At 40.9% G+C, this 25608-nt stretch overlaps 1 protein-coding gene across 1 annotated transcript in view; it reads left to right on the forward strand.

Annotated features, from left to right (window-relative positions):
- The first annotated feature begins 216 nt into the window (after positions 1-216).
- Positions 217-25608, forward strand: part of RNF144B (ring finger protein 144B) — a 51198-nt gene continuing 25806 nt past the window's right edge. The window contains exons 1-2 of the mRNA XM_072329332.1: positions 217-617; positions 14387-14575. Coding sequence (XP_072185433.1) covers positions 14411-14575 — 165 coding nt within the window. The 5' untranslated portion in view covers positions 217-617; positions 14387-14410. The remainder of the gene's footprint in view (positions 618-14386; positions 14576-25608) is intronic.

Genomic DNA, 25608 nt, shown 5'->3' on the forward strand with positions numbered 1-25608 from the left:
CGTTTTTCACATGCGGAGATAAGCAGAAGTTGCGGTGTTGAAGGCATCATCTTCCGGTACTGGGTACAAACCGTACAGACTGCTATCCTGAAACAGGTTAAATGGCAATTGGGGTGTTGCATCTATTGCGTTATCTCTTTCGATTTTATCTCGTTGGGGCACAAATGGGAGTTAAAAGCAGCACTGATAAGAACGTAGGATATGCACTGGCTGGAATCTGACAGGGTTGAAGTAATCACCTGCCACTGAATTGAGACTCAGATGGGAAGTAGGAAGTGCTGTGCTCAAGCTTCCTGTATAAATAAATGCAGCTTTCCCACAGCTACTGCATACAAGCTGTGACGTGCTTTTAAGATATAATGGCAGCATGCTCTTAATAGCAGGGAAGGGATTATTTATCGGAGTGGCAAAGAAACTGAAAGGCATGTCCTTCTGCAGTCCTACGAAGTGCACAGCCGTCAGATACACAGAGAAGAGAAAGGGTGTGCGAGAGGAATCTGCCTCTGCTTCTGATTGCAAGCTGCAGTGGTTGTGACATGATTCTTGGGAGCGCTGGAGTGTGAGTGAAGCTATTGAAAAGTCAAACAGCTGGGACTGAATACTCCTCTCCTTTCAAGGTATGTTGGAATACAGCTTTCTGCCTATTTTTCCCTTAAAAGCAAAAGATAATTTAAAAAGCAGAGAACCAAAGATTGATTATAATGGAAGAAAACAGAAAAGGCTTCGCTAATAGACAAAGTAAGAAACAGAATGATTAAAGGACTAGAATAAATATTACTTGTGGTTTGGTTAAAATCTAACCATGTGGTGCTTAGAACTGAGGGAAAAAGGAAATCTTGGAGTCTGAATGATTAAAGATACAGAAAATCAGACATCAAGTACTTGCCAGAAGGGTGAAATTACTTCTGTCAGTGTAACTTTTAAAGGAATATCTCTATGAGGGGGTTGAAAATGCTGCAGTATTAGAACATGCAGCTGTGTGGAAAGCAATTGTTAAGATGGCATACTATGTCATATATCTATCTTAGCTTAAACATAAGAACTCACTTTGTACTGAAGGCATAACAGCTTGGGCTAGAGGGAGCCTGAATTTAGATTTCCTTTAGATTTAAGAGAAGGGTCTGGAGAATTTAGATTAGCCTAAAATTTAGATTTCCTTCTGATTTAAAACCATTTCTTATGTCCCAGCACTGTGCAGCTGGTGTCATGAAGGAAAAATACTCTGATCTATGTTCCAAGTGTTAACGTACACTTGTGATCTGCTTGGGGTCTAGGATTATGTAGTTTTTTAGGTAAACACTTAGCAAATATGCAATATGTTGGTTTCCTAGTAGGCATTATTTGGTTTTTCTTTTTTTCTTTTTTCTTTTTTTTCCCCCTGACTAAGAACAGAGAATGGCATTTACTGGTATGGCACTGCTTTCTCTTTCTCTTTGTAGAGCTTTCTCAGTACAAAGCTTCTTCATTAATGATGTTTCACTCTGACTATAGTAAGGGTCTGTATTTTCTGTAGTAAGAAGGCACTCTGCTTCCTAACTGTATATGGCAATATCAAATATCCTCCTTCAGAGAGCAGTATAAGTAGTAAAATATTTAAGCTGATGATAGTTAAGGAAACATTGCAGGCTGATTCCCATCCCCTTGGTAAACAGACAGTGAATGTTTTCAAGAAATACATTTTAGCAGATAGAGAGGCTGTGACTGACTTGCCCCTGCGCAGCTTTACAGCCGGCTGTGAGCAGGCACAGTAACGTGATATGTTTGGCTGCCCTCAGCCTCAAGGGCAAGTGGTCTTGGTTAAGGACGAGCACTGAGTTTGGAATACCAACATTTCTGGAAACAGAAGTTTCAAAATGCTGTCCTTAAATATTTTCCAAAACAAATAAGTCGGCCTGATTCTCCTGCCGTTTAGGACTTGTCTGTGCCTGAAAATGAGTGGGTGTGTGGGTTGTTGTCATAGCATGAAAGTGGCGGAAGCCCTTCTCATGGTGAATGTGAGCTACTTTGGAAAAAATACAGGGGATGGCTGTAGTTACAATACTGAAAGTAGTGCTCTGCATTATGGATTAGGAAGAATGTGTTTGCAGAACATCTAAAGCTACAGTAAACAGGGAGGTATTCCTTCAGAATAAAGTGGAGCAATTCCAGAGCCAAGTCAGTATGACAAGAGTCAGACTTGTTTTCTCCCATGTATCTTAACTGTGCAATGAGGATATTTAAAACAGTGTTGTCTGCTCGTAGAACATGGAAATCTCCTTGTACTTCATGTGGGAACAGAGTTTGACAACTTGATAGAGTTTAATTTCCTTGTGTTGTACCATATCCCATGTGCTCCCTCCTGGCAGTCATTCTTCTTTCCTGCAAATAGAGATATTTTGGTGATTGTGTTTGAGCAGAGCATAAGTCAATAATGTAAATAGCCAATGATACGGAAATGTTCCTCTCTAGCTGGGCTTTTGGGGTACGCTGTATTCTCTAAAAGCTTCAGAAGCTTTCTAAAAACAAATAAACAACATGGAAGTGGTTATTTGACCTTTCCTTTCTGTTGGAGGAAGAAAAGGTGCACTTGACCTTAATTAAGTCTTCAGTTTAAAATGCAACTATGGAAAGCAGCAAGTGACTTTATAGGAAAACAAGAAGCACTAATACTTAACCAGGTTCCCAGTTCATTGGTATACTGCTGAGAGTATTTGTTATATGAGTCTGAGTCTTGTGCCTGTAACCTGTTCTATCCAGACCTCTCAGGGACTTATAGCAAGGAGACCCAGTGATGCATATTGCTTTGATGTGTGGTTTAAAAAAAGAAAAGGCAACAGACCTGTTGTGCTTCTTTGTGAGTGAGGGAGTTTTCTTGAATATACCTGAAACTATGCAATGCAGATAGATTGTACATATCAGACCCATAAATATCTCCCAGACTGGTAGTATTGTGAAATCTGAGACTGTAATTACATCTCTAGGCCCATGGATCACAAGCACACATGAACAAAATACAGTGGCAAGCTGCCAGTGTCACTGTTAACTGAATCCACTGGACCTTCTGTACCCAAGCATACATTGCTTTCAGATTTGTGAGGCTTAACCTGTCTGTTTCCTCTGCCTGCTTGCTGAAAGGTGACTACAGTCCCCTTCTCTCTCTGTGGCCTCTCCCTCTCTGTGCCCAGTCCTGTGTAATGCACTTCACAAATTCCCTTCATAACGCAACAGCCAGGAATAGCCTTACATTCATTCCATCTCAAAATTAATCATCTTTTTGTTTGTGAAGGGTAATGTGGAACAAAACCAAAAAGATCATGCGGGAAAGATAGCAATGTTAGTCAGCTCAGCCTCTATCATTTTGTATTTCTGCTGAAGCACAGCTGAGCTCCAGTGCTCAACTATGAGCCTTCTAACTTGACAGAGAGAAGTACAGGTCTGAGGGCCATTGTACACAGCAAATTTACCCAGTCCTCAACAAATATTTACGAAGGTGCTTGTGCCAAATAACACTGTGCTGATCAGTAGAAAAATAGTGTTCAGTAATCCTTCTGTGTCTCTTGTGAATGGTTTCAACTGAGTGGGAACAGGGTGGGCATTGCATTCACAAAGTAGATCATTGCTAGCAGTTCTTAAAACATTAAAATAATAATAATAAAAAAAAAAAGTATCTCAAATTACACTTCCCACTTAAGTTGGGCTTCTACAACTTCTCATTTTCCAGGGAGAAGCAGAGGTGCTGAGTGGAAATTTCAGTACCTGAGATCATGACTTGGTTAACTGCATTGTAAACACACTTTCAAATAAAGGTGGCTATACAAGAAAAATATTTTGTTGATGCTGTTTCCTAGATATCTTGGTATGTGTAGATACTTGCACACAGTGACGTTTGTTCCCCATATCTGGTTCCTTTTTTGCTATTTTGATAAAGAAATAAGGTTATGGATTGCCCCAGATCTGTGTGGGTTTTTTTTACTGTTTTTCTAGGGGAATCTGCTGCCTCCAAGGGAAAACCCACTATTTAAGCACAGTAATAAAATGGTGTTTTAGTTAGAAATGCTATCAAGTGGCCTGATTCTTTGAATTTCCTTGGTGCTGGAAAGTACAGTTTTGACTTTGCTGGAGTTTGGGCCATTCTGTGAGCATCATTGTGCCTCTTCTTTCTGGGTGGGTCAACATCTCTGTTATCCAAACCAGTGCTAGGCACAGCAATTGGGGCCATGGAAGTCAGACTTGACTCAAGTGAGGTAGCTTCAGACATGCTTTAGTCAAAAGGCAGTTTGTTTTAACTACGTTTGTATGAAACCTAATGAGAAACTTTGTATTCTGACAGACTTCAAAGGCCATAAATAAGGGCAGTTGAATGCCTTAGTGTGGGACTGAACTCCAGAGCTGTGACTTAATAAGATACGTTTCGATTTTGGTCTGGATATGCTGGTCATGGAAACCACAGTCAGAACACTACTGTGAAAGATTCTAGCTTGTGCATGTGGTTTAATACATGATAGAACACATCTCTTATATGGATTTTCTTCTTCTGCATTAGAGGTTGTTGTAGACATAGCAGTTACAGGGAGTTGTTCTATGTTCTTTTTGTCTGATGGAGAGACAAGAGGTGCTGATCAGGAGTCAAACAGTACAAAATTACTTTTTACTAGAAAGGAAAAAATACCATTTCACTGATGTGCTCCTGTTCCTCCTCTTTAATTGAGAATATTGCTATTTGTCTGTGTCTGTTGCAAGCTTTTCTACATTTCACTTTGCTATAATAATGAGGAGGGAAGGAAGAGCATAAGACATGAGTCATTCAAAGTGTGAACGCTGTCTGTGTCTCCAACAGAAGCTTTGATATTCATGGTTGCTTACACAAAATGCTGTATCCTCAGACTGTCAATGAGAAAATGTGTAGAACTGAAAGCTTTTATGTGCTCTGTTTGCTAGTAAAAAGGAAAAAAAATATATTGCAACAGAAGAGCTGTCTCCCTATGTTCAGGGACTTAGACAGGTCCCTTGCACTTTTATCTACTATAAATCACCATGGCTTAGGGGTGAATTCCTTGCTCATGAATAGACAGCTAGAGATCACTCAAAATTGGGTGCTGTAAAATGCCATGTATGCAGAAGGAAAAACACGTTTTATGACGGCTAGCATGTAGACTAATCGTTTACATGCAAAGAAAATTCTGAGATTAACTAGAAGTTGTGATGTGCAGGCTGACTCTGGTTGTGTTTGAACTGTATATAGGAAAGTTCATGTGTTCTGGCTCCTCTTAATTTTGGAAGCATTCGGGTGGGTAGATGTGCGAAGAAGATGAAGGAAAATAAGCTAGTATCCCCTGCTCCTTCTCTCCATCCCCCTCTTAAAAATAAATAAATAAATAAAATAAAAAAGGGTTTTAGAGGTGTAGTCAGTAAGGGGAAAAAGAGCTGACCTTGTGGGCTGCCTAGCAGCGCACTCACTTGAGATTTTGCTGCTGGAGAAATTTCAGCTAACCCCTAATTGTGGAACCTGTCTTGGTGGAGTTTCTCCAGTTTAGGACTATGGTAACGTACAGAGGGCCGGCAATAACTTACTCTGTGAAGTTTTGCACAATGGAGAAAATGCAATCTTAACCCCTTCACACCTCTTCATGTTTGCGCTGATGGGTTCAATAGTGATGAGTCTCCATCACACTCTCCAGGGAAGGTTTATGGGAAAGAAAATCATGCCTTTTGCCTAGAGTGGAGTAAATGTATATAACATTTAGCTAATGCTGCTTTAAGGGTGTGTATTTTTTTATACTGGTCACTGTTTTTATTGCAAACACTCAAGTAACCAACATGGTTTGACCAATTTCAAATCCCGTGTTGGCATAACCTCCCTCTTTTTGGCATACTGGGCCAACAAATTAAACAAGCACTTGTGGGGAGAGGAGTAAAGAAGGAGCTGAGATGTTTTCCCATATCTCCTTTTCTTTACTTCTCAGAAAGAGTGGTCAGGCGCTGGAGTGGGCTGCCCAGGGAGGTGGTGGAGTCTCCGACCCTGGGGGTGTGCAAGGAATGGTTGGATGTTGTGTTGAGGGACGTGGTTTAGTGGACTGGATGATCTTTTAGGTCTTTTCCAACCTTGGTGATTCTATGATTCTTAATTATTTAACAGAGATGACAAAATACCTTTTTGGGGGGCATGACCTTAATTAAGGGCCCATCTACCAGAAGGGTATCCTTAGAGAGATTTTTAGATTGTCATGCTATAATATAGCAAGGCTATGAGATCCTTCAGTGCTATGTTATTAGATGTACATTGTTTGGAGTGTTTGGGAGGTTTTGGAACGGCAGCTTTTAACTGTCACTAGTTGCTTATCTGTGCATACGTGAACAGGCCTACTGGAGCCATTGGAAGCATTTTCATTGTCAGGGCTTTGACTTTCTGGATAGGGTAATGTAGGGACCAGCCAGTTAGATACTAAGGTTCTTAAGGCCGAGGTCTGTGTTTACAGCTTTCTGTTCTCCTTTGAAATTATTTCTGTAATGAAAGTTGAAATCTGGAATTTAAGTGAGGGAGTGCAGCAAGCGGGATTGAAAAGAGGGAGAGGAAATGTGGACACCCAGAGAACTAGAGACAGAAGGTCAGACAGGGGTTGCTGCAGGAGCTTCTTTCCCCTTCCTGCCTCTGCAGATCTGGCTGGAGCTGTACTGCTCTCTGTCCTTCTCTCACCTCCTATTGCAGCTGACTTTGGTAGGGTTGGATCACTGAGGACCTGGCAGAGATTTCGGGATATGCCCTGATGAGACTAATAACCACTTATGAGAAGAAGTGTCAGTTACTTCAATAAATGCAGGTGTTCATTGCAAAACAAGCTGTTCTCATATCAGGTTCCCAGACCTCCTCCATTACTTCTTAATGACTCTGTATTATTTCTTATCAAACTACAGCACAGCGAATACTTTCTCATGTTGTTTTCTTAATGTAAAGTGTTGTATTAACTATTGTGACTCCCCCAAGATGTAATCTTCAGACTAGACTCTCAGTCTTTGATGCTTGTTACCCTTCCCAATGTTCTAAGTCATCGAGACATTCTTTGGTTGAAGGTAGTTTCAATCCTTTATTGTATTTATCTTAGTTATCTTGAACAGCATGTTTTATTTATAATAATACACAGCATATTTGACTGAAAGATTAGATAGAGGGCAAACTAAACCTTCATTGTTTTTAATTTTACTCACTAAGCAGGCACAGAAAACTTGTAAAAGGAAAACAAACTTGTTCTTTGATTCCTTTTGATGTAAATCCAAAATTGTGTGAAAGTACTTACTGATGCTCACAGTAAACAAGATGGCAGGACCATAATCTTTCAAGTCTGCAGATTTCTTGGCCTCACAGAATGAAATGACTGAGATGTTAAAGGTATCACTTCAAGCTCTGAAAAGAAACCATTACTCAGATCATCTCTTCTAAAAATAAAAAGTAAACAGTTACTATTTTCTCAATATATGACATTCAGTTGATTTCTTCAGTATGCAGTGTTCCCACAGAGCTTAATGGAAGATCTCTTTCATTGTTTTGCTGAGCTCTGGTGTTTTTTGCCTACTGGAAAATTCTGCATGCTTACCTTGGCACTAGGAAGTGTTTTGCTGTCACCTTCAAGGCCTGGCTGTGAGTCGTGTCCCTACTTGCCTTGGATTGCCTGCTTTGCAGTTGGGACGCTACTCCCTGCACGCAGCCTTGGCTGCTTTGAAGGATCAGTCTCCAGCTGGAGAAGCCCAACAGCTCACTGAGTTTCTTCTTAGAAGAGAATTTGCTACAACCAAACAGATGTAGTTGGCCACTCTGTCAATTACACTTCCACTGCTTTATCAACATGAATTTACAAATACCTTCTAAAAATCCTTGACCTTAGAATAGGCCAATGTCACAAATATCTTCTGAAAACATCCTATTTGAACTGTAAACATTTCAGTTCAAGGAGTTAATGTATCCCAAGGTTTTGTTATCAAGTTAACAAAAATAAACTTTTTGTTTTTCTGTGTCAAAGGCAAATTTGACTTCCTATTCCTGTTTTGGTTGAGCCAAACAGCTAGCCAAGTTACCAACCCACTTGACATCCCAAGGGTTCTATTCCTTTTTACTTACTGTGATGTGGTTACAAAAAATCCTCACGTGGACAAAAAGGAAGATCTATCATCTGCTTTTGACATTAATGTCATGAAAAGTGGGGATATTTTAGTGGTGGTATATTACCTCTTGTCAACAGGAAATTCAAAATAAAGCACACCAAACTAGTTAGAATGGAAATTCCTTGTAGCTTAGCTGTGGCAGATGTTGCATAGTATCATTAAGAATAGGGAGTGTCATTTAGATAAGCTTTGGAGTCTAATCTTGCGTTGATCATTAATACTTGAAATTCCAGTTGGCACAATTTTGTTGTTCTGATGTGTTTTGGAAAAACTTAGAAACGTTTGATGCCACATTTGCAAGTGCTGTTGACTAGCTGTAGTTGTGCCTGTTCCACTGTAGTTTGTGCTTTTTGACTTCCTTTTAGTTTCACAATGTGTAGGGTGACCATGAAATTTAAGGAGAGTCCTGCTACTAACAAGCTGCAGGACCAGATATATTGCCATGACTTGCTGTGGGCATCCTGAGCCATCATGCTGCTTAGGCAGAGCGAGCTCAGTTCATCTGGGTCACACTAAATTGCTTGCCTGCAGGCCTCCAGCACCTGAGTCATAGAATCATATAATATAACGAGCTGGGAGGGACACACAAAGATACCAAGTCCAAGTCCTGGCTCCACATAAGACCACCCAAAATTCAAACCATACGTTTTATTGTCCAAGCTGTATTGCTTTGACCTCTGTCCTGGGGAGTTCTGATGAAAAGCCTCTTTCTGGTAGCCAGGCTGAGCCTCCCCTGATGGCTTAGTCCAGTAGATGTCATATGGGAAGCTTGCTTCCTAGCCTGGCAGTGTTGATGGAACTGTCTCCTCAACATCAGTACCATCCTAGTTCTAGCAGAACAGGGTGAAGGTGGTGGTTTCTGCGATGCAGTGATCTGACATCATCCCCCCAAAAAGGCTTACCCTTGTCCTTGTAGGGTCAATGACTTTTGCTATTGCATGGCTACTGACTGTAGTGATGAGAGATGAAGATCAGAATTCTGCATTATTTCTTTTTCAGTCTTTGTAAGTGATCGGGAAGTATTACAGTATTACAGCCCAGTATTACTGTAGAGATAGTGTTACCAAACATCTGTGCCTTCAAAGGGCTGTGGAGTGTAATGATTCGCATGTGCTCTAGTGATGTTTTGATTTACTAGAATAATTTGAAACTATTGGGTTTGCATGGGATTTGGGAAGCTGTTTGAAATGTGCTTTAGGCATCTTAGAATACTAGTATAAAAATACCTTACAGGAAGCAGGATGATATTCTGAGTTATTGCACTTTGTCCCTTACTTTTGTGTGTGTGTGAGAGAGGCTTGCCACTCAGTATATCCTTTACAAAATATGTTCTGGCTGCTAGCTTGGTATGATAATACTCTGTAAAGTCAATACTTCTTGAACGGCAGCTCAAGACTTGTTTTTGTCCTGATTTTCCAACAAAAGCAAGTGAGAGAAATTGCTTTCATTGTGTCCTCATTTAACATGCAGCAAATTTACTTAGGCTGCTTGATCTTTAAAATCTTATTTTAAAATAAAAATTTTACAATGTCTGAAATATTAAACATCTGACTTCTCTTAGTCTCTGCTCAAAGAGAACAGGTATTGAAATGTTTTTATTCTGTCTGATACTTCAACTTGGTAGCCTCTTCTGGTATCCAGAATGGTTTTTCCTTGAACATGCATTTAATCAAGTTATTGGCTTGCTTGCTTGTATTAAGGCACAGATGTATTACAGGAAATCCGAATATATGAAAAATGATTTTAAATTAGACCCTATATTCATGGATCTTGTTGCTGACAATTTCAGAAATATTTAAACACTGTTTTGACTTGTTAATAATCACATTTTAAGAAGGCAGATACTCAGACTTTTTTTTACATAAAAACACTTAAGCATATGATGAAGTGTCCTCCTTGAAGATGATGGCTTTCTTGAAGTAGAGCTTTAATCACATGTTTTATAGCCTTCCTGAACTAGCACCTGATAAGTAGTGTTGTGTGGACTAGACTGGTAGCTCTGTGTAGGCAGTGCATATCAAAAGAGGAGATGATTGTACTGTGGTTTAGTGGCCAGTCTATTAGACCACAGAAGCAATAGCATGCTTGATTCAGACTAATCTTTGTGCAGAATCACCGAGTTCAAAAAAACTACTCTAAATGCAAATTTCGAATAACGCTGTCTTGAGAGAGTTGGGACAGCTAAGGACATGTAATCAGAACTGGTCAAGATGATTGAACTTTGTTGAAGTTGATCCTATAAACCATATCATATAAACCATAAATCATGGAATGGCCTGGGTTGAAAAGGACCACAATTATCATCCAGTTTCAACCCCCTGCTACGTACAGGGTAGCCCACCACCAGACCAGGCTGCCCAGAGCACATCCAGCCTAGCCTTGAATGCCTGCAGGGATGGGGCATCCACAGCCTCCTTGGGCAGCCTGTTCCAGTACATCACTATCTTCTGCATGAAAAACTTCTTTCTAATATCTAACCTAAACCTCCCCTGTCTCAGTTTAAAACCATTCCTCCTTGTCCTACCACTGTCCACACTTGTAAACGTGTAACACAAACACATAGTTTCTGACATACGTCTTCACATGTCCTAATTTCACAGCTTAGTTTATGTCTTCTGTAATCTGACTCCTTTATCTTAATACCACTGTTATATTTTTGAAATCTTTTATGATTATTCTTTTTCCCCCAAGGACCTGTTTCTTTCTGATGGTTTTGCACACTCGCATTCTTTAGGTAGTTACTTTATTTTCAAGGCGGAAACCCTAGTTATGGAAAAAACTGAATGCTGTGTTGAACAATGTCGAAACAGATTTTTATATGGTATCGAGGACGTTTTGTAATGGGTGGAGTACTTCAAAAATCTCTAGGGCATGAGAAATGCAGTGCTTGCAAATATTTCTCTAATAACGTTTGATAAATACCCGGAACACTAAATAGGAATTTTACACAGGTGCTGTCAGTTCTTTCATTCTGCTACTGATTTTTTTGTAAAATGGGGAGGCATTGTTATGTGCTACTCCTGCACCTAACCTTAACCCTGACCCCAATCCTCTTTGTGATTCCACCATCTACATGCACGTCCACACTTCAGAGCTGGCTCATGGCAACCCTGGGAGTGAAGCTTGGAGTAGACAAGATGTCTGGGCTCTTAACCTGGCTCATCAAATGGGCTTGGGCACACAGCAGCCTGAAAAACATGTAAAGGACCCTTTTTGTCCAGTGAACATTTCCTGCAGCAGCTTGTACATTTTGGTACTTTCCTTGGCTTCCTTTAAACTTAGCTTTGAGCTAAAAGCATAGAGCTCTGCTAACTTCAGCAGAATTGTTTGTAAACACAAGGCTTGAAGGAGCTTCTCTAAGAACTCTTGTTGTTATTGGATACAGCATGTGAAAAATGAAAGGGTGATTTATGGCACTGAATATAATCCATTCATTCTCCTCCAGCATCAGTCGGGAAGACTTTCATGATTTTTCATGTTGTTTCTAAGTGAAGACCTTAAGGGACCTAAGGGAAGACCTTAATACTTAGGTTTATGGTCTAGAATGGACTATGAAGGTCCATTATATATTTTTTTTCAGAGACTTTCCACTTTTATTTCTGATCACTTTTATTAATAAAACTTAATAGAATACATTAGTATATACATTTTACTAATATAACCAAATATGTAATGCTCTTTTCCAACTTTGTCCTCAGCTGACTCCCTCTTCCTCTTCAGGACAACATACATTCAAGATGTTTTGTTTTCAACCTAAATTCTTTGCAACTTGCAATTACAGTAGGAATTTTAATCCATTATAAAGAGTGCTAATGGGTGTATGATAAACTAATGACAGTCTATGGAACTGGGCCTAGCAAAGTAAAAGCCATAAAAATTTGGAGGAACTGAGCTGCAACTTCAGAGCTTCTCCACAGTGGATGGAAAAATCAGTTCTGACAGTGGTGCTAAAACTGAAGAGGTGGTTTGAGAGCTTGGGAGAGGACGATACATCCTGAAGTGTTGGAAAAGGAGGAGTAGAGGGTGAGAACAAGAGGAAGACAAGTGATTTTTTCTCTCCCCATCATTCCCACTGACTATTCTGATCATGGGAATGAACCTCACCAGGCCTGGTTTCTCTTCAGAGCCCAGTTACAGCTGCATGGGCTGTCCTTCTTTGTGACCTTTCTCTGCATGCTTTTTGTGGGAGCAGTAGCAAAAGTAGCAATTCTGATGGGCAGAAGCAAACCAATTAACTCGGTTGCTCAGGGAAGAGGAGCAGGTTGTGTACATGCTCTCACTTTGCTGGACATATTTTCAGGTACTTACAGGGTAGCTTTTGCTGTGCCAGCCTGACCTGGAGAAGTGCTTATGGATGGGCTGGCATTGATGGAAAGCAGCTGCTGGTGGCTGTGGTGCCTTCCCCAGATGCCCTGCAGGCAGGCTGTATGGATTTGCTCATGGCTCCAGTCCTGTCTGCTTCATTTGCTGAACTGTGCTGGGGTTAATAAGGCTGTGGTGAGGTGAGCCAGGGCTATGCTGGGGGCTGGATACTCTGATCCTCCAGGTTTGCTTCCTGTCATCTACTGGAGATTTCCACGGGGTGCTCTGTGTGTGGAGATGAGTAGCTTACCCTTATGGATGCAGCTGAGTAAATGTGTTACAATTCTCCCAAACACTGAGATAACGTCTAACACGTAGTTCTAAATAACAGGTAGTTCTTGATCTGCTGTAGTGTTTCCAGTGACTCACTGCTTCTTTTTTTTTCCCTCCTGTTGCAGTAATTACAGAAGAGTGTTGCAGTTTCTGACTCAGAGGGAAGCTTCATTCCAAGGCTTCTGGCCATGCTGGTGTTCCAGCTCTGCAGCTGTATTGAGCGAGCTGTAGGGACTGCATGATAGCAGGTGGAGACTGAGCTGAAAATAATGCAGGCGCAGCACATATCTTGAACACTGATAGCAAGACATTAAAAGGAGGTTTTTCTTTGGATTAGTAGACAGAAATTTGGTTGCCAGAATCTTGGCTATGATTCTTGTGTCTCTCAGAATGGAAAGACATCCCAAGGGACAGATCTGTTAGCTTCTCTACCAGGCTGGACTAGGAAACTACAGAGTGGAAAAGTGTGCTCCACCTAGATCAGCTGTGGTTGCATAGCTTCTGAAGGGAAATGGTCTTCCTGCAGACCCATGGGAACACTGGACATGCACCTCATGGGGCAGGCATGGGGATGGGTCTGAAACATGTGTCACGTTGCTGTGGGGCAAGGTTTCACATGTGTTGCCTCTTCTAGCTCCATGGGCACCATTGTTTCTCCTTCTGGGGAAAAATTCATCAGATATTGAAAGCTACTGCATTATGTACACATGGACCAGCTGCAGCTGGCATGACCGCTTAGGGTGCAGCAGCACAGCAGCAGTGACATGCTGCCAAATGTGACCTGACAGCCCTGCCATGGGGACACATGGGGCTACAGGGGAGGGAAACGCAAATGGACCACAGGGCTTGAGCCTCCTCTTTGCCTTGTGAGATGTCAGAGCTGACAGGCACGTGGATGAGTCTTAGTCCCCTGTTGTTTTCACATTCACATAGCCTCTATTTGTAAAGTGACCTCTTAGAATTGGTGGTGCTGCATTTTCACTTGGTGCTGGTGTGAGTGGCTGTGTGCAGCTGGCCACCAGGCCTCTGCATGTCAGACGTGTGTGAAGGTCTTCTTGCCATCAGTTAAGTGTATTCAGAAGCAAGCTGGTGGAATTCAGGCTGTGTTTCTTGGAGATGGCAATAAGTGCTCCTCACAGAACTACCATGCTTATGAAACAATTCCATTATATTCAAGCATTGGTGCTTTTCTAAGTATAGAAATTTCTGCCCCCAACTCTGGGGACGTGGTTATTCTGAGCATCTCCATGTGAAGGTGCATTTAGTTTAAGGCTCACAAACCTCACTTAGATGCCTAGGAGCCCTCCAGAGTAATTGGAAGAGTTGCATGGTAGTGGGTTGGATACAAAAATACTGTTGCGTGCAACATAAGTAATGTCTAATCTATGTGATTTGTGTTTGAATTTGGTGATAAGTGCCCTGACCGATACGTTTAATGCCCACAAGGTAAATCATCTTTAAGAATGCAGTCCAGTTCAGGTCTTTTGGGGTCCTGGGCTCACTGGCACCAAGATGACAGTAATACGTTTAAGTGTGTAGGGTTTTTCATAAGCTGTAAGTTCTCAGATCAATGAGAAGTAACTATGTGGCCTGTGGGATGCTTGATTTCTCTTTTCAGGCAAAAAGGACAACTGATGAGAGAATGGGCTCTGTGGGGAAGTCTAGCCCTGACACCATGACAGCCGGCAAGTCAGAAGCTGGGGACTTAGCTCTGGAGCCTCTGCTCACTTGCAAGCTATGTCTCTGTGAATATTCCCTGGATAAGATGACCACTCTTCAGGAATGCCGCTGCATCTTTTGTACATCGGTAAGATCAAGCAGCACCTTTAAGTTGCAAGAGCAGAGTAATGGAAGATAGACAGAACTGCAAGATGGAATTGCTTATATCCTGATAGAAGTGTTATTTCCCCTGATAGCGGATGCTTTCCTAAAAAGCATTTGGTATTAGCCTCTCTTGCTTTATCTAAAAGATTTGTCTGTTATTCTGCTTTTAATAATATGTGGCTCTAACAGATGTTCCTGTAGCATACAATAACAATAAATCCCAGTAGTAAATGGGAAAAAATGATGCATTTTAAGACTATTAGAGAACATATACCATCTATATGTGCCCCGGTGGCACAGTGGTAGAATTGCCGCTTGCAACACTGGAGGCCCGGGTTCGAATCCCCCCTGTGGTGCAAGGGGTAGAAGTGCCGCTCTGCTACACAGAGGGCTCGAATCCCGGGAGTTGGACTCGATGATCTCTAAGGTCCCTTCCAACTCGCACAATACTATGATACTATGATATGCAGTGTCAGTATTTATTTCTTCTGAAGCAAAAGTCATCCTATGAATGTGGTTTTTGTTTCCCACTTATTCTGTAGGTGGTCATAGGCTTTTTTTTTTTTTTTTTTTTTTTTTTTTCCTTTAGATCTTGAGTGTATTTTTTTAAAGGCAATCAGAAAACCTAAACAAAAATTAACCTTGGCCTATTGAACCTTTGCCTCTGCAGTCCATGCTGCAGAGAAATTGCTGAGGTCATGTATTGCCTTTAGTTGTCAGTGAGGATTTTGCATCCTGCAAATTCAGATCAAATAAAGCTGGTGGAAGTGATAAAGGCTGAGGTTGTGTAAGTTCATAAAAGCCCTGCAGATATTAGTGCTCTTCTGATTTCTTTGTCAGCATGGGAAAATGAACCCAGTTACTCTGGAAATAGTGACTTTGATGTACCCGACTAATGGATACTGGAAGCAAGTCAGAAGTCACAGTACAGAAGGTTTTGTTGTGTTTTTGTTGTTGTTGTTTTTTAATACCTCCAGAATAAAAGTATTTATTTTTTAACAACAAATTGCAGGTAAGCCTCAAACAAGTACTTTTAAATTTTGCACTTGATTGTTTGAACTCATTGAAGAAGTGTGATACTTGTCAAGCCTGCTTGAGTCAGAGCATCTTCATTTACACTGGATTAAGATCAGGTGAAGCAGGATAAAAATAATAGAATGTCTTATTTTGGAGGGAACCTTAAAAATCATCTATCTCCAACCCCCCAGCCATGGACAGGGTTGCCATTCACCAGATCAGGCTGCCCAGGGCCCCATCCAACTTGACCTTGATCGTTTCCAGGGATGGAGCATCCACAGCTTCTCTGAGCAACATGTACTAGTGCCTCACCATCTTCTGACCAGCCTCCACCTGGACACAGAGCTGCTGAGAACAACCCTCTACCTACAACCATCCAACCAATTCTTTATCCAGCCTTCAAATCCATATGTTTCAAGAAACCAGGATAAGAGTGGTTAATTGCATTTTCAACCTGAAATTAATGCAGTGTCTTTTCCACATTGACTTCCACAAAATATTTCTGTTCTTTAGTTTGTATTGTAAGTTTTAAGTGGACGTGCTTAACGGGTAGATATGAAGGAAGACAAATTTATATGTAAAACTTGGAAGCTGTTGATAAGCTGATACTTATAAAGCAGTCTTGCTCTTCTCTGAGAATTCACTGACTGATTTACTAACATTAATAGCAGTTGACTTGAACCTGAGTATTAGCTGAGCAGAGTAATCCCCTGGCCCTAGGAAAGGGAGAACTGCTGAGTACTGTAGCAGGCAGAGCTGAGTCCTCCACTCTTCTTAAGGGAGAGATCAGTGTCAGGTGGGTAGGACTGCTTTTCTTACCCATCCTCTGTTGATGCTGAACCTGCCACCTTGCATGGGTACCTCTTATACCTGGGTGACAGCATGAAGTTTGTTGACTGTGAGCTTGGCTTTAGTACTACCATTACAGAGTGCAATCATGGCTGTTTTGCATCTGTACTGACTTTGTACAAAGCTAGAGTCAGCTTTGGGTGAGTTTTGTATGAATCTGTGTGAAGCCTTTAGACAAGCTCTGTTTATATGAGTTGGCTTAATATGCCTTGGTTGTGCTTATGCTCTGTGTCTACCCTTTGGCTGTTGTTGCCTGTTCACCTCTGTCTTTCACAGTCACTTCTCACTTGTCCAGGACCAGGACCAGGTAGAAAAAGTGCAGCTCCTTTGTGCTCAAGTGTTCTGCAATGAGTTGCTGCTCTCTCCTTATTTCTGCAGCAGTGCAGAAGGTTGGACAGGGGCTGTATCACTGCCTGCAGAGTCTCTGGGCTTTCCTGCTGCCTTTTCTGTTGCTCAGTTACCACTTTTGTTGAGATGGAAACAAATATGAGCAAATACCAACATATCCTTGCTCCCAGAGATTCCTGTGTGCTATGTAATGCAAAGAGGTACACTGAACTTCAGAAAGGTTCCTCTAGAGATCAAGGGTCTCAAAAAGCATTGAAAGATTTTGTAGTGGTTATAAGGAGAAAGGAAGTTATAAGGCACTTATTTAGAAGTAAGGTATGTAACAGAGGAAGGCTATTTGATACTTATAGCACAGATCTGGTTGATAATCTGTGTCTGTGTTGATGCAATAGAGACACATAGAGCTTATATCTTTTAACAAAGAGGTCTCTGTGGGCTTTTAACTTGCCTGTATGCTTTTCCATCTTGAACTCAGCATTTTCTGGCTGTATGAGTTGCAGTAATACATTTAGGCAGCCTCCAAAGAGCAATGACAGAAGCAGCACCTCACTACAGAGTGCCTCAGTGCCAGGACTTGTGTGAAGCATTGCAGTGAGTACAGCCTGCAGTGGCTGCTTTGGTATGCAGTGCGGTAACTTCCCTCCCATCCATGACAAGGCTTTTAGATACCTTCTTAATGCAATGTCTGTCTTAAAGGCTGTGCGAATGTTACCCTTGAGCTATCAGATCAAACCTATATCAGTTTTTGAGCTAGCAGTGCATGGTTTTGTTTATATTTTTGCATAGCTTATTTTTTATCATTAAGGGTAATTATGTAGATCCATGAACAGTATTAAATTGGAGATTTGATAGAAGAGTACTTGACATGGACACAGTGTGTCAGTTCTACTAAAATGAAGCCACTAGTTTGGTTAACTTTTTGTTCTATTCTATGCGTGGCCTTTTTTTTTTTTTCTTGCCAAGTGTACTACCAGTTCTCTGTCTTTGATTGTTTTCTACTACACCACTTTTGATCTTGGGAGTAATTGGAAATTGTTAATATATAAGCATCTGCAGGGGAGAGATTATATCTCCTTTTCATTAGACTTTGTATGCAGCTATTTTTCAGCTTAGATACCCTTGTAGTAAGCATTATATCTTATAGAAGCTTTGTTCTTGCCAAAGTGAGCTTTATTTAAGGAGGTTTACTTTTGCGTTTTGGAGGGAGGTTGCAATTAAGGCAGGAGCTTTTCACATAGCCATAAACATTTTTACTCTGCCTGTTCAGAGAAGAGAGATCAGATGGCTTTGCATGATACAGTTGACATCTCATTTGGTAGCCCAGTCAGGTCTGAGAAGACATCAACTTTGGAATTCTTACCATTTCATAGATTGTCATGGGTTGGAAGGGACCTTAAAGATCATTCAGTTCCAATCCCTCTGCTCTGTGCAGGATTGCCACTCACTAAATCAGGCACCAGATCAGGCTACCCAGGCCCCCATCCAACCTGGCCTTGAATGCCTCCTGGATAGGCACCCACAGCTTCTCTGGGCAGCCTGTACCAGTGTGTCACCACTCTCTGAGTAAAGAATTCCCTACAAACATATAATCTTAATCATCCCTCTTCACAGTTTAAAACTATTCCCCTTTGTTCTGTCATTATTGGACGTGGTAAGAAGTTGGCCTGCCTCTTGTTTATACTTGTTTCTTCTTAACATCTAACTTAGATCTTAACCCTTTCAGTTTAAAACCAAACTATCTGCTCATGTGAAAAGTCAGTCTCCCTCCTTTTTATAAGCTCCCTTCATTATTGGAAAGCTGCAATGAGTTCTCCACACTGAACAAGCCCAGCTCCCTCAGCCTTGCTTCATGGAAGAGATGCTCCAGCCCTTCAGTCATCTTGGTGACCCTCCTCTGGAGGGCCTCCAACTGCTCCATGTCTTCTTATGTGCAATATTGTTGCAATTGGCGGGAGGCTCCACTGAAATGCAAGATGAAGCACACCTTAATGCATCCTGTGTTATGGAAACAGCTATGATGTACATCGTGGCTTAGTTTCATTGTATTTGGGCTGCTTTAATTTTGAATGAAGGACTGATCTCTGTAGTGGGCTTAGCAGGGAAGCAACAAGTTATATTTTCTCTGCAAAACTTTTGACTTCGTTTATATTATTCAAATCATTTCCTATTCCCATTAAGCCTTTGTGGAGTGCCATGATGCAAACACACATTATTGTAAATGAATATACATATATAATATTTTGCAGTATGCATATTGCTTATGCCACATAGTTTTAAACTATATGCTCCATTCATGTCTCATCTGTTCTCAGTACTGCTTATCTTGTTTTATCTTAACAGTCATCCCTGTTGCGTGTTTGCAGGATATCCTTCTTGTCTGCAGCACCTTGTGCTTGCCTTGTCTTGCAGCCTTTCATTTCTCAGAAGTAACCAGCAACCAAATATATATATTTACTATCCTGATTAACTTACAAAATTATATGTTTCCATACTTGGACAAGTTTCAAAAGTGCTCTCACAGTTTGTTTGCTCTTAACAGCATTGCTGTTAGTGAGAATGGGGTTTTGATGAGGTCTGTTAATGCGTTAGCTTCCCCCCACATCAGTTCTGTTTGCTTTTGCCTTCTTTTTCCCTTCTCCTTCTGAAAACTACAGGTTTCTTATATGAGCCAGGTGAGCAATTGCACACTATAGCTTCACTGCTATTTATATCAAGCAGCATCTTATATCCATCTTGTGTGTTATTTACTGGATCGGGTTTTGAGATGCATAAAACAACATGTAGCAAACTCTGAAAGCGGAAGATAGTCTTAGGTGTTGACTGTACATGTTCTGCAGGACTAACGTGATTCACCATTCTTTCTCATCCAAGCAAATTCTTTGTTAGGTCTTGTATTTCTGAGAAGTGTGTGAAGTAACTGAATTACAAAATATGCAAAACAAATTCCATGGTGATCACCTGTTTGATGTTTTGGTGCACACAATCCAGTCTAATCCAGGATTAAACTTCCTCCAACCTTAAAAGGAAAAGTCATCATGCAGTGTTGAATAAAAGCACAGGTAACTTCTATCTTGAATATTCCACAAAGTTGGTGATCCGACAGTGTTTGGGAGAACCCAGTTTTCTGCTGTGTGACAGCAAGGCCAGGGCTCAGCAGAGGTAAAGAAGAAGGCTCCTTTACTGCTATTGATAGCCTGGTGCCCTGGGCAGTTGCCTGTCTGCCTGGTGAGTCAGGGCCATGGGATTCTGCAGTCTCTGAGAGAGCTGCTGCCAGCTACATTTTCTAGAGGGGGAAGGGAAAACCCTTCCAGAAAGAGAATTTTCACCATTGTACTTCAACAGCAGGACGCTCCTTTCTTGTGCCTTCTAGGAGCAGCTGTGTGCTGCCCTGCCTTCTTCGGGTCGCCTAACACTGACCTTTTGTCCTTACTGCTGCAAGCCTTTGACTGCTTTTTCAGGGTGGGACTGGTGAGCTGTAGACAAACTGATGTGAAGGATCAGCGTGAACAGTAAAAAGCACAGGAAGAAAAGCTTTGGAGCAGAGGAGATTGATTTGACCAAAGTCAAGGGAGAAGCAGATGACAAAGAGCATGGGATGTCTGCTAAATTATGTATTATACAGAAATACTCCAGTGAAGGACTACTTAGTAAAATTTATGAGTAAGTGAAGTTGTGAATCGCCTTAACCTAGCAAACATTGGATTGTAACGTTTCTTGTCTTTCTCTGTGCTAACTTTCAAGAGGGGATTTCTTGATCCCCTCTTATTTCACTTCTCTTCCTCATCTTAGGAGACAACTGCATGTGCTCATGGCTGCACTAGAACACTGTGTTCTCCTGTTCCCAAATAGCCTTTGTGCTGCAATGCCCCACTTACTTTATATAAAACTCACCTCACCTCAGAATGTTTTCTGTTTCCACCCACAGGTAAAAGCTGCCAAATTTTGACATTTCAGATTTTTTTTATATTTTTTTTCCCCAGCTTGACATTTGAAATATTTCAGAATAGCTTTTTTTTTTTTTTTTTTTTTTTTTTTTTAATATTATAAAAAAGAAAATTCCCACGCCTGCTAATATTGGCACTGAACACTTAGCATTTTTATCATAATTTAGATGGTTTAAGAACTTCATGCATGTATTTCTGGATAGAGTATCAGAACGGCACAAATGTTGCCCACCTTCCTGACTGGTAGTGTCCACCAAAAGGTAGTGGGTACGTGTTCCTGAAGTCAGCAGGAATGGTATCACCATGATAATGGCCAAGAGGAGATTGGGGAAGGCAGATGAGGAAGAGAGAACCACAGTATTTCATCACAGCACTGTGTCAGCGAAGTTAGTTATCTCTGTTTAACAAATGAAGAAACAGATGTGAAGTAAGCTGTCAGTGCCTTAGAATAGTAGAGTGTCTGAGCCAGTCTGTGACATAAGCCTCATGGTCACATCTGTTTTGTAGCTGTTGGTAAGATTGTGTTTGTTCGACACAGACTTATTTGCAAATGGTGTTCACAGCTGGTTGAGACTTACAGTAGTGAGTTTTTCTAGTCATGTTCTCTGTCCGTTTTTCATTTTGTGGTGCTGCTTTGTGACAAAGATTACCAGGTAGCTATCCTGATTTTAATGAACTGCTTCCACTTTGTGGAAGGCTATGTGTAAATTTGTTTTGGACTGCATATCTGAGCAGAATTTAGTGCCATTAGCAGCAGACTACAGCAGATCCCTCAGATATACTTGGAAGAACCCTTGGAAAACAAGGTTTGAGAAGCAGCAGGAGACCTCTGGTTATCCTCTGGTCCATTGTCATCTTTCCTTATTGATGTTTTCACTTACTTATGACAAAATAAGATGCTTGTCAAATCAGGTTTTTCCTCTGCTTCCACTTAGCTGCAAGATAATACACCATTAGGGGCCGAAATGGAATTTTTTTCCCCACTTTCTTTCAAGCATCTTTCTCAATAAGGCTTTTTTGTGACCTGATTTATCCATTTGGTGATATCCATTTAAAGGCAACTTCATTTATTGCTGCATCTGGTCCTTAGCTAAAATACAAATTGAGCAATAAAAGAGCTTGTTTTATTGATGTGCTTTTATTGTACTTATAACAAACTCTTTTTGATTGGAGAAGCCCTGTTTGTTTTTTGTTGTTGTTGTTTTTTTTTTCCCAAGCAATGTTCAGATGCATCCAATCTAATTGACAACAGGATAAATTCATCTGGTTTTAAGACCTGTTTAGAAGTGCTTGACAGATTCCAGGAGTTTTATTATTACACATTGGAAGTGGGGGGTCCATCTTACAGATTGAAAGTGCAGAGGTGTATGTCATGACAATTATGAATGTATTGTTAATTTGTTAGAGTTCTGACAAGTCAATAATACATTTAAGCTACATGACTACAATATTGTCATGGGTATACACTGAAAAATAGGTAACAATTATAAGCAAGAAAGAAATAAGAGTTATGTCTTGTTTAATAGAAAGTGTATGGACACTGCATAGAACTGAAGTGGCTGTTACCATAAGAAACTCATAGCCTCTGGAATGCCAACCAAAAAGCTGTGTCCTCTTTCCATATACAGTCTTTGTATTTCACCCTTACAATTTTGAGTGTGAAAAAGACCAAGGCTAAAAAGCCTAAACTCAGTACAGTTTTGGGGACTTAAATCTAGGAAGGAGATTTAACATTTTATATCAGTCTTGTGGATGGGAACCTGAGGTTTTCTTAAATTTTCTGAAATTGAAATTGTCTTTCAGTTATTCATTTGTAGTAAAGACTTTCTTCTTTTTGTAGAATATTTTAAATAATTTTTTTCATGTTTGACATAGCTCTTACTCAAGGAGTGGTCACGAAACACTCTAGACCTGCTTCCCCCCTCCCCTGTTTTCCACTGTTATTATGATGTTTAATTAAAGGAAAAAAAAAGTTCAGGGTCTTGCACCTGGGTCATGGCAGCCCACATTATCAGTACAAGCCAGGGAATTAAGTGATTGAGCGCAGCTCTGCTGAAAAGGACTTGGAGGTTCTGGTAGATGGTAGATGGCAAGCTGGACATGAGCCAGTAATGTGCCCTCACAGCCCAGAAAGCCAGCCGTACCCTTGGCTGCATCAAAAGATGCATGACCAGCAGGTTGAGGGAGGTGATCCTGCCCCTCTGCTGCGCGCTGCTGAGGCCTCGCCTGGAGCACTGCATCCATGTGTGAAGGCCTCTGTATTGAGGAGACGTGGCCTGTTGGAGTGTGTCCAAAAGAGGGCTGCAAAAATGATCCATGGGTGGAACACTTCCCCTGTGTGAACAGGCTGAGAGAGGTGGGTGTCTTCAGCCTGGAGAAGAGAAGTCTCTAGAAAGACCTGAGAGCAGATTTTCAGTATCTAACGGGGGAATATAAGAAAGACGGGGATAGGTCCTTTAGCAGTGTCTGTGGTGATAAGACAAGGGGAAATAATTTCAAACTAGAGGAGGGAAGATTTAGATTTGATGTAAGGAAGAAGTTTTTTACAGTAAGGGTGGGTGAGGCACTGGAATGGGTTGCCCAGAGATATGGTGGATTGCCCATCCTTGGAGACATTCCAAGTTAGGCTGGACCAGGCTCTAAGCAACCTGATTTGCTTGTGGATGATCCTGTTCATTGCAGGGAAGTTGGACTAGATGACTTTTAAAGATCCTTTCCAACTTAATGTGATTTTCTGATTCAGTTTTTCTTCTTCATGGCCATCCCTCCAACTTTCATAACGCTACCTGTTTAGTTTTTCCATATCACATACAGAGTTTCATTTTATGCTTTAACCTCCAAACCAATGATGCTGCATTTAGGTAGCTGAAGTGCCATGTGCAGATGGCAAAGTAATAGAACGTGTCAGGCTACTTGAAAAAGTAGTATGTAGGAATGACTGAGATTTGTCTTTTGTCTCTGGCAAAGGGATTATCAGAAAATGGCTTTGAATAGAAACATGACATTTTGCAGTGAGAAGGATATAATGCCTTTGTCACATCGTTACCTAGAAATTACACTTTCAACTCATTCTTAAGTTAAAATGCAGAACTGTTCTAAAAATAAATGCATGTGTGTTGCATGTACTATAATTTAAGTATTTTACAGGCCTTAACCTACAGATATTTTGTATATGACATAGGTGCTTGGTGGACAAAATCTCAGTGAAGATGAGCTTAAACCAACCAGGGTATAGTTGGAAGTACAGGAGTTAAAATTCCTTTGATTACTGTCTACCATTTATTTGATGGATCAAATGCAATGGAGCCAGACCTCAGATTTCATCTGGAGGCAGCAGGCTGTAAACCTGTTCTGCAAGATCTCAGTGGGTTTTTAATCCTGTTGCCTTGATCGTTCTGCCTTGACTACATGAGGCATTTGTGGAAACCTCAATTGCCAGTGGGAAGGTTGCTGAAGGTGATTTGGTTGGGCCATGGAGAGCATGGCTCTTCGTGTCAAAAATTCTCACCAAAAGCCACAGGTCCTGTGGTGCAGCTTCTCCAGCCACTGACTGCTCTTTATGCTTGTACATCACTACACAGTGGTAAGTTGGTGAGGGTGTTAAGGCCTTGGAATCCTTGAGGTGATTTCTTGGATGTCAAGATGAAGATCCTTTCAAGGAACTCTGGTATCACAGAGTACCTTTATCTGACCTGCATTTTCTAGAGTGATTAAACAGCATATGTAATATATACAGTTTTTTAGACAAAAAGCATGAGAAAATAATCTTATCATTTGGCATCTATGTAATGAATTCTTCATAGTGTAGGAGAACATACTGCTGAGAAAATGAATCCCAGGTCACAGTATACACTGTGAATCCTCTTTTCATCACATAGGTAGTTTGTACATCAATTCAGATGCTTTGCCATTTTTCAACTAAGTAGCTAAATTAGTAGCTGGACTGTAAATCAAGTGAAAACTCTCTAAAAAACAGTCTTGCTGTTAACGTGGAGATGTATTTTAAAATTTTAGTTATTTTCCACTATTTTTATTTTATTTTATTTTATTTTATTTTTTTTCCCTGCTATCTTGTTCCCTGTTTTGCAAGAAGTTCAAATGTTCATGTATAGATTTAGGTAAAAAGCTTAACCCTTCAGTACTAAGTATTAAAAGCTTCCTGTAAGTACTTCCTTTCTGAATTGCTTCCAGGATACATTCTCCAAGCTCAGAAAATCAAGGCAAAAGACATAATAGCTATAAATCTATTTAAGATGGAGGTTTTTGGTAAAACATTTGAAGTTCCACAGCACTACGCAGATTCGTTACAAAATCTATCCAAATCACCCTCTATAAGCATAGCACCTTCTGAATGTATTGCAAGAAGGCTTAACTTTCTATCCTCACCTACAGTAAAGTGGTGAGTGAGAGAAGGAGAATCCCCATGGGTTAACAGTCCCCAGAAACCTCTGTTCTCCTGGCTCGGTGTCCCTAGTGGCTCAGATAGAGGATACAGAAGCTGAATCAAACCCCATGCTGTTATTGGGAGCTCCCTAAGCACTTCCTGCCCATGGTGGCAGAGGAGGTTAAATGTCAGTGCGCTGAGATTCTGTCCTGGAAGTCTAAATTAAGAACAAGCCTCTGGGCTGCTGCTAGGCCTGCAGGAACTTCTCAGCCTTTGTCCCTGCTCTGTAACTGGCTGACCTGAGCTGCCCCCAAAATACAAATCCACTGCACCATGCTGTCAAAACAAATTACTCAATATCAGGCAGCACCACAGTGGAGACAGAAGGCAGGATCTCAGTGAAAGTAAAAGGCTGTTCTCCCATGCTTGCTAAGGAACAAAGGCAGACTAAATGCTTTGTCAGGGGCAGAACTT

This window comes from Excalfactoria chinensis, chromosome 2 (assembly GCF_039878825.1).
Source record: "Excalfactoria chinensis isolate bCotChi1 chromosome 2, bCotChi1.hap2, whole genome shotgun sequence".
Taxonomy (NCBI): domain Eukaryota; kingdom Metazoa; phylum Chordata; class Aves; order Galliformes; family Phasianidae; genus Excalfactoria; species Excalfactoria chinensis.